The 9,909-nt window shown below is 41.5% G+C and overlaps 1 protein-coding gene across 1 annotated transcript; it reads left to right on the forward strand.

Annotated features, from left to right (window-relative positions):
• Positions 1-4,005: 4,005 nt before the first annotated feature.
• Positions 4,006-9,656, forward strand: LOC108951877 (putative cytochrome c biosynthesis ccmC-like mitochondrial protein). Its single transcript, XM_018821266.2, has one exon. It carries the CDS (start codon positions 8,886-8,888, stop codon positions 9,639-9,641), a length of 756 nt encoding a protein of 251 aa, XP_018676811.2. The 5' UTR covers positions 4,006-8,885; the 3' UTR covers positions 9,642-9,656.
• The last annotated feature ends 253 nt before the right edge of the window (positions 9,657-9,909 follow it).

Below are 9,909 nucleotides of genomic sequence, written 5' to 3' on the forward strand. Positions count from 1 at the left end.
TTACCAGCTCCTATGATTCGAATACACATCAATTCTGGAGCGAAACTCTTATACGTTACATTCTCCAAGGGGAATGAGATAGATAGATCTTGGAAGTCAGGTTTTTTATTGGATAGTGATCTCGGGCACGAGTGGTTTCTCTTCTTCGCGGACCGTGAATGGCCATCGAAAGGAGAATTGGATTCTTATTAATATAGTGGATTTCTAAGATTGGACGATGAGTTTGGATCCATTGTGGAATAATAGGCTGTGGTCTCGATATGGGGCTATGGACTGTGATTGCTTCCTGTATGAGCCTACTGTGGTTGGGCTCTCGTGGGCGGATTCCCAGATGTGTACTCATCTTCCAACTAAGAGGACAGGACACACTGCTGGTCCACGCATGAGAGCTCCTCTGATTGTGTCTTTCCGGCAACTCGCAAAGCTCACTGATTGGTTCAAACCAGAGAGGAGATTCAGAGGCAAAGTTTCGAACTGCAAGCATACAATCCATCGGTGTATGGAAGTTCGGTAAAGCTATATTCAATCAAACACCCACTTGGGGAAGGATTGAGGGGCAGTTCCTTGGCCGAGACCCATTCATTGGCTATTGCAAGGAGGAAGGAAGTCGGAGAACCATAAATTCCAAGTTCAGAGCTCAAATCCCTTTTCGAAATTGAACAGCTCTCACTCTTGTGCTTCGACTAAAACGAAACTCCCAAATAGTGGAAAAAGGAAATCCAATTAGAGATAAGCTGCCTATGAGCATCATGGCATAGGTAAAAGAAAGGAAACATTAAGTTATTAGAGGAAGCAGTGAGTCAGCTGTCAAAGGGAAGGGAACAATCAAGACTAAAGCCGATCTAGAGACCCTCAGTTAGAAGCAGTCCTTGTCCGGAACCTTATAGTAATTAAGGCGAGATCATTATGGAAATAGAAACCTCACCCACTATAGAGAAAAGAAAGGAGAGAAGAGAAGAGAAGATATTGTAGTGGAAAGGAGAGAAGATATAGTAGTAGAAAGGAAAGAAGAGAATAGAAGATATAGTTGTTTCAAGGAGAGAAGAGAAACTAGTAGAAAGGAAAGAAGATATAGTTGTTTCAAGAAAGGAGAGAAGAGAAACCATAAGAAAGGAGAGAAGAGAAGATATAGTTGTTTCAAGGAGAGAAAGAAAGAAGGATATTGGATGGTGGCTGTGACAAGAGCTGGCACTAAGGGTTCGCATCTCTGATCTGCTAGCTTAGCTTACTATAAGTCAGGAAGTAGATGGGCTTAAACTCTTCTAATATATGATCCCACCACTTTCCACTAAGTTCATTCTGACTTGCCCGTGCGCCTACTTTAGAGTTTCATTCCGACTTCTTTCTTTAATTCGAACTTACCTACTTACCCACTTGCTAGTCATTCCGATACTACTGAGTCCTGTTCTGATCCGTTCTTTTCACTACGCACTCTTTTACGACTTTGTTGAATTCTGTATTTACTACTTTAGAGCGCTGGCAGGCGGGGGAGCTTCTTCATTCTTATACTAATGAGTGCTACTTCAACTCTCACCTAGACTCCAACCTACGCCCTTCCCCCCTTCATTCTGTATTTCGAGGCATAGTTTTTGACTTATTAGTGCAATCCTGACTACTACTTACAACAACTCTAAGCCTAGCTTAGCCATCTAAGACTAAAAGCAAAGATAGTCAGAATGAAGTTATAGGTTGTAAGACTAAAAGCAAGGAAAGGAATACTAAAAACCAGAAAGTAGGAGTAAGGAAAGTGAGACTTATATCGTTAGGTATCAAGATTTGGGGTAAGGAGCGGAAGCACTAAATCAATGAGTGGAAGACTACAAGGCAAGGCAATAAGTATGCAATGTTCGAGGAGGTATTCAGGCTCTTACTACAGGGTTTAGTTCTTCCGTTTGTCAGCTTAGGTCTTCTACTTGATGCTTTAACTCATTCCACTACAAATATGAGTCTATTACTAGATGTGCGAGCCTCTTACAAATACTACCCCAACAAGTCTTATGGTGTCAGTATCTAAGAATGAGATAAAGGAGTTGCGGGGCGAGGCTAACGAGTAGCGGACTGAACCCCACACATAGGAATGGAAGACAGGAGTTTCAGAAGGAGATAAAGTAGTTGCAGGCTTCAACTCAAGAGGACACAATACAGATGTAGATCGGGGAGCGGAAGGCCTATGCTCGGGATTTGTTCTTTGACTACAGAGTACAATTCCTAGTTGATAGTTTGATTCTTATACTGATGAGGTTCATCTTTGTTTCCACCTCTAGCCTTAGACTAATGAGGGGAATTCTGCTTTAAGAAGACACTAGGTCATTCCGTAACTACTAGGTGGGATAGATCTAGCGCATTAGAGGAGAGGTATACCGAATTCAGTTAATAGTTCCTCATTCAGTGAATAGTTGCCATCAAGAATTCCATCAGTTTCATTCAGTTAATAGTTGCCAGAGGTATAGTCATTCTCAGTATCAGTATTCACCCTTACTTTTTCTACTTGGCCCGCATTCTAGTATACGCTTGTCTGACTTGGTAATAACATGGATTGCTCTTCGGTCTTAGACAGCTCCTAAAGAGAGAGTAACTACCCCTCAGCTCTTAACCTAACCAATGTAGTATAAGAATTGGACTTGCGAGTTCTAAGAGATAAAAGATGAGATGCCTGATTAGATACAAGATCTTCAGCGATATCAGTATTAAGAAACAGATGTTGCACTTGCGGAGGCGGAGGCGGGTCATTCTCAATAAATATGATTTTCTTCATTTCAATCAAGAAGAGTTAGGGTTTAGACCTAATAAGCTCTGTAAGTAGTCTACGAAATAAGCTCTGTAAGTAGTCTACGAGGACCTAATCTAATAAGTAGTCCGCTACAATATAAGTAGTGGAGCAACAGTAACAAAGGCGCCAAGCAGCTCTCAATCAGGTCTTCCTTCAAGTCCCAACAAATAAGGATTCAACTCGGGGTAAACTGACTATAAGGGCCTATCTTCTGGTATTGAAGTTCTTAATTGAACTAACTCATTTTGGAAGTGCAGAATTGACCTCCCTATCGCCAACCCACCTAGATAGTTATGAAACTAAAGCCCTCCATTCCCCAGTTCACCTGTTAGTCTGCCTTTCTTTTGTTGACTCTTTGATTGATGTTATTTGCTTATTGAGTTTATTTACTGACACTTAGAATAGGATCCAGCGCCCAGAGAAAGAGAATCAAAGTAGTGCTTACAATGCTTTAACTAAAATCTAAGGCAACTAAAAGACAAGGTCACGAATGAAACACATAACGAGGAGAGGGGCTTCTTGACCTACACCTATTGAATACCAATACGCAGACTCTGGCTCATCTAAACTAGCTGCTGGCTCCGCTCCGATACGAATCTACCTCTCCTCTAACTCTGAACTCTGTCTCTTTGAACTCCGTCTCATCTAACTCAATTCCGTTTTCTACCTTCCTGTAACAGCATTCTGCTCCTCTGTTTTATACCTTCCGGTGTGCCAGGTATCTCGGGCTAAAGTCTGCTACCGGTAAACTGCTCCTGACACCATGAACACTTGTCTATTAGTTGCTTGGCCCTAGTAAAACAACACTGCCGCTTAACTCAACTCCTACCGCTTTTCAGCTCGCTGCCGTTTAGCTCAACTCCTACCGTTTTAACTCGCTGCCGCCCTGAATACTGGACTTGTTTATAGCCCCATTAACATATATTAATTGAGCTCTTGACTTTCGTTGCCTTTGTAGTAGTGTCTTGGCGATCGGCTTGGTCGTTAGTAGTGTCTTGTCTAGTAGTTGCTTGGTCGTTAGTAGTTACTTGGCGGCCATTATAAGTAGCTTGCCGGCTTGGCCTTACGTAGTTGGCTTGTCTGATGCAAACGAGTCCAGGTTTACAGCCCCAACAAATAGTAGAGTAGTTTCATCTGTCTTTTGATTATTATTATTTCTAAAGAAAGAAAGTCGAGCAAGAGATAGTCAACCCAAAGTCGAGCAAGAGATAGTCAACCCAAAGTCGAGCAAGAGATAGCCAACCCTGTCCCTGTGCTCTGAACCAACCTCCTAGTTGAATGAAAAGTGGATGTTTTCAAGGCGAAGATCAACCTCTTTCCTTCCGAACTTTATCCTGAAGATTTGATATAATAAAGTCAGATTACATTCTTATAAAAGCCCCGCAGATCATCAAAATGCTGCCCATCTTTTGGCTAATTCTCTTTTGCAGGGTGATTCTGGTTATATCAAAGTTTCCGATAATCTTAAGATCTATGTGGTTGCTTCTAAGGTGTTGGATCAGCACCAATTGATCTCTCACGAGCGTATTCACTTTAATGGTCAATTGTATGCGGGTCATGTCCACGCCCAGCACTCCTCTTCTTGCTTAGCCCCCCTCAAGGTTTACATCTTATCTTTATCACTAGGTTATTTAAGAGCACCACCACCCACTTCACTTGGCAAGAGGGCAGGGCAGGGAAAACAGGCTTCTAAGTAACCTCGGTAAAGCCTTTCACTCAATTACTTTGCCAGTTCGAGGTCCAAGGAAGAAAACCCTATCAATATCAAATTCATTCTATCTTTTTTCAAAAAGTAAAGGATAACTGATGAAACTCAGGATTAACCCAGAACGGATTCTTCTCTTGTTTACTTAACTCGCACAGCAAGCATCTTTTTTCTTTCTTGATCCTGCAGATGACCTTGATCCAGTCCAGCGGATCAAACTCTCTCTTTAGCCACTAACCCTTTAGCCACTCTGTCTAAGTAGCTTGGCGGATCCGAGGCAGGAACATAAGAATTTGCCATAGGGGAAAGCCATGGTCAACTTCAATTATAGTCAAAGCACTGATTCATTCTCATCGCCAACAACCCCGATCCCGCTCCTACTCGCCTGGCAGATCTAATACATATATCTTATATATCTTATTTCGAAATTCTATTAGTGGGGCATATACTCTTGAATCTTATAAAACATTTCACCCTCTATGGCTCTTTCAATTGAAACAAAGTCAGATCTTTGAACCGCTCTATAGCAACAAGTAATATAAGTAGCTACTAGGCAAGTAAGTATAAGTCAGTTTCTAAAGAGAATCACCAGTGCCAAAGGAAGCAGTTAGAGCAGAGCCCGTTCAACCAGGAGTACTGATTAGGAGTTAGCCCGTTCAACAAGTCTTGTTCCAATGAATAAGGGAAGCTCGGGAGTGGAAATGCAGAATTGTTGCCAGTTTCCAGAGGTATATGGATAAGAATTAAGGTAGAAACAGATCTCAAGTAAGGTTAAGTCTCGGGAAGCAGCCCTTAAGTGAAATGCGGAAGGAGAGGTCGAAGAAAGAGAATCAACAGTTTAAGGTCCAGTGAGAAAGTTGGGTTAAGGTGCTGCCCCAGTTACAGTTCTCAAGTTTCGTAGGCCTATGAGGTTGTGCGGCTGTTTCATCTTTTCTCCTTTCTAAAGAGAATACTTAAGTGATATTGATTTGATTATGTTGCTAAGGCCTAGATGCTAAGTAATGAAATACTAGATGCAGAGAATTGGTAATATGTTTATTATACCTTATCCGAGTACCTATCTTGCTACACCCTCCGCTTTTTGGCACATTTGATTAGATTCAACTACTTACATGGGACCTACTTATCGAAACAGCTCTTTTTTTCACTCTAGGGTTTACAAGCCCCAACAAGTCCAAATGCCCCTTTGCCATGATTTGTTACCAGAGTAGAGGGATAGAAATGAGATACTAAGGCTCCCGGCTATATACTAATAAGTCACTGGACTACCAGGAACAGGAGCAAGATCATAGGTTCTTATGCTTCCAAGTAGATTGAATTGAGGCCTAAGCCTAATAGCATTAGTTCGCAAAGATATGATCTGATCAAGGCTTTAGTATAGTATCAGCATTGGCCCTGTGTCGTTGCTTGTTTAGTAGTGTATTGGCGAGTTAGATAGTTAGATGATAAAACCAATTGAGTTAGATGAGCCGGGGGTAAAGCAATTTCTAGGCAATTCCACTCTGAGTTTCTTGTTTCAGGGTGGTTGACTTAAGAAGTTATCAGAGGGAAAAGATCCTCGTTCACCAATTCCCGGGCAACGCTCCTACGCGCAACAATACCTATGGATACAATGAATTTCACCCTGCTAGCTCATCTCTGCTACCTGAATGAGGCTAATCTACTGTAACTTACTCTACCACCTAGGGTAGCATCCCTACTTTGCTCACTCGAGCAGGAGCTTATACTCCCTCTATTTATTCTAAGTCTATATTTCTACTTACTGCGTCTATATTTCTACTTACTGCGCTAGATCTCTCCCCGAACTGTTTGTTTCATTGATGCCTGAACAGCAACATTGCTTGGTATATATTTATTCATTATTATTCCTGTTGTGCTGGGTATATATGTATTTTCTATTATCCCTATTGAGGATTTCTCTTTATATAGGATTCCATTTATGATTCAACTTGACCAGAAGGAAAGTCAACTCTTATGAAGCTAGCTCACACCCCGCCGAGTCACTACTACAGTTTGATACCTAAATTAGGCTCATCCTTCTCCCGCTCCTCTATCGTAGTCAACAGCCAAGTCAACAAGCAGGTAGAGTGAAGAGTGACTGGGCCCTGTTCCTGTTCTTTGATTCTTTAGCACAACATCTGATACTGCCTCCACTGCCTCTGGTAAAGCACCAAACCCATCTCTAACCTTAACATCAAGTAAAGACTTATTGTCTACCAATAGGGATTCCACTCGGTATTAAACTCTAAATCCTGTCTTCGTATATGTTTTCAGCAGGAAATCACCCGAGCCTCTATTTATGCCGGGCCACAGGAGGACTTATGTCTTTGACTCCAATGTAAGCTCAGAGGAACTAGGGAATAAAAGAATATAAGAAAGAATAGAACTCGCATTCATTCATTTAGATATAAGAAAGAAAAGTCACCTAACTCAACAATACCTCTCGGGGGGCGAGAATGATTCGAGCCGTATGAGGAGAAAGGCCTCCTATAGTTTATGGGGGAGGATTGATTCTTTACATCTATACCAGTTTCTGGGGGAGCATTGTTTCTTTACATCTATACCAATGAGCCATCTATGGAATGGTTTCAATTGATGTTCGATCCCGAGGATAAGGGGGAGATCTTTGAAAAGTGGGTTTTGATGATCCGATAAAGAAGAAAACGGATTCAAACGTTCCCAATATTCTATATTTCCTTGAAAAGGGCGCTCAACCTACAGGAACAGTTTCTTACATTTGTCAAAGTCAGTATTAATTTGATTTCAAGAAAAACCATTCATAAAAAAAAGGGATCTAATAATAATCTCAATAAATCTTTGTATTCTTCTTGACTAACTCTGAAGAAAGTCAATTCACACCTTACTTAACTTATAATGTACACAAATAGAATGGAATGGAAAATGGAATGGAATAAGAACAGCTGCTCGAGTCGACATCGAGACGTTACTCGCCCTCTTTGAGATGATAGTTGACACCTTGCCTTACTTAGTCCTTGCCTTACTTCTAATTACATTTTATAGAATTCTGTAACCTCACACCTTACTCTCTGAAATTGATTCGAGACTTGATCCCATCAGAATCTAGTAACCACAGGATGATCCCAATCTCCTTCTTTTAGTACAATAATTGGAGAAAGAATGAAAACGAACCCTTGCCCGCTTTTAGATAGATTCATAGTACTGTGACTTATGGGCTAACATTCAATGGATTGGAAAGAGGAGCACGCGATGTTACTATAATGTAGTGTTTCAGGTGTGCCATGAATGGCGATTTGGGAGTGAATCTTCCCTTTCTTTATTAGATGCTATTTCGACTTCTTCTTCCAGTGCATCAAATTTAGGGTCGACAGGTTACGCTGCTAGTCTACAACCGCCAGTGGTTCTACCTAAGGGAATTGTTCAATCTAAATGCTACAGAGCGAGTGCTCTTCGTGTAGTGGTGGAGATGGGATGTCCTCCTTAATAAGTTATTCGACATTAAGGTACTGTACTCTATAGGGAGGCTGTCTATCGCAAATCCAAGGTGCTGAAAGCCTTCGCACGCGCAATTACTTAAATAAGAGCTTGGAGTCATCGCAACAAAAAGAGTGATTACACTCGAAAATGAGAATACCATTTTCATTCTGGATAAGGAGTGGAGGGCCTATTGGGCTTCAATCCAAAATAACCTCGAGCAGGCTCTGTCTCAAGACGAGTATAAATGATGACTCTAGTTCTGGAATCGGTATCTCCTGATCAGAGCGCAATTCATGCTCTTTTTCGAAAGACGCTTGATGAGCATCTGTACTTGTTGTAAATGCCCCACCTGATGATGCCGTTCTTTGACGAGACGCGTGCTCGATGAGGAACTCCCGCTCCGCCGCTAGGACAGGGAGGAAATAAGTCTATTGACTCAAATGTTCGCGATCAACTTATTACTCAGCTCTTTGGATCTAAATCCAATTCTAGGGCATATTGATCATAAGGATTACGGTTTCTTAGGAATTATGCCGTCGATTTCTATTATCTCCGTGATAGACTAAACTCAGCCCTGCCCTGTTACACATTTTCCATTCTTTTGGTTACTTTACTCATTCTTGTACTAACTCCTCCATATGCGGGGTTTTCTTACTGGGGTGTATTGGTAAGCCAGCAACCAGTAATGTAGGCGCCACAACTCCAAGTTCTTATCTAGTAAGAAAGAGTGTTCTGACTGATGAGCGAGTGAGTCTGACAACAGCCCGTAATTTGGAATATCTCTGCGGAAACTCTACTCTACATTTGGAATATCTCCGCTTTGTAAACCCTTTAGGAGAATTCCAGTGGATTATGCTATGCTATGGAAAGCATGCGAAACGAAATCCTTTGATTGCTTATTATGGATAGTCAGTCTTTCTTGTTCCACTAGCAAGGCAAGGACTAAATGATCACATGTCAGTTTCGTTATTACAACCTTCTTTTTTTATGGCAAAGACAAAAAGCTACGCGCAAATTCTCATTGGATCTCGCTTGTTCTTAACTGCGATGGCTATTCATTTAAGTCTTCGGGTAGCACCACCAGATCTTCAACAAGGTGGAAATTCTCGTATTCTGTATGTACATGTTCCTGTGGCTCGGATGAGTATAGTGACTTATATCGCTACGGCTATAAACAGTTCCTTATTTCTATTAACAAAACATCCCTTTTTTCTTCGCTCTTCCGGAATCGGTACTGAAATTGGTGCTTTTTACACTTTTTTGACCTTAGTTACTGGGGGGTTTCGGGGAAGGCCTATGTGGGGCACCTTTCGGGTATGGGATGCTCGTTTCACTTCTGTATTCATCTTGTTCCTTATTTACCTGGGTGCACTGCGTTTTCAAAAGCTTCCTGTCGAACCGGCTCCTATTTCAATCCGTGCTGGACCGATCGATATACCAATAATCAAGTCTCCTGTAAACTGGTGGAATACATTGCATCAACCTGGGAGCATTAGCCTATCTGGTACATCAATACATGCTCCTATGCCCATTCCAATCTTGTCTAACTTTGCTAACTTCCCCTTCTCCACCCGTATACTATTCGTTCTGGAAACACGTCTTCCTATTCCATCTTTTCCCGAATCCCCTTTAACAGAATCAATAGAAGCTCGAGAAGTAATACAAACTAACAAAAACCTAGTTCACTCGCTGTTGCATCCATGGCTCTGAATGGTAAAAGCGCCCAACAAGGAGAAATGGGCTAATTCGTAGGTTCGATTCCTACTGGATGCGCCGCCTCTGAAAGAAATAAGTACGTCCATCCCTTATACGTAAAGCAGTAAAGCAGGATACATTTCCAGGAAGTAAGTACGTCCATCCCTTATACGTAAAGCAGTAAAGCAGGATACATTTCATCGTCGTTTAACATAGGGTTAACTCATCAAATGAGAAATCCATGACTCTTAAAGATTCAATCCATTCTGAAGCGTTAACGTAT

This window comes from Musa acuminata, unplaced genomic scaffold (genome assembly GCF_036884655.1).
Source record: "Musa acuminata AAA Group cultivar baxijiao unplaced genomic scaffold, Cavendish_Baxijiao_AAA HiC_scaffold_496, whole genome shotgun sequence".
Lineage (NCBI taxonomy): Eukaryota > Viridiplantae > Streptophyta > Magnoliopsida > Zingiberales > Musaceae > Musa > Musa acuminata.

What these genes read in the sequence shown, in the direction of transcription:
- LOC108951877 (XM_018821266.2), top strand. Translation starts at nt 8,886, where the DNA reads ATGTCAGTTTCGTTATTACAACCTTCTTTTTTTATGGCAAAGACAAAA.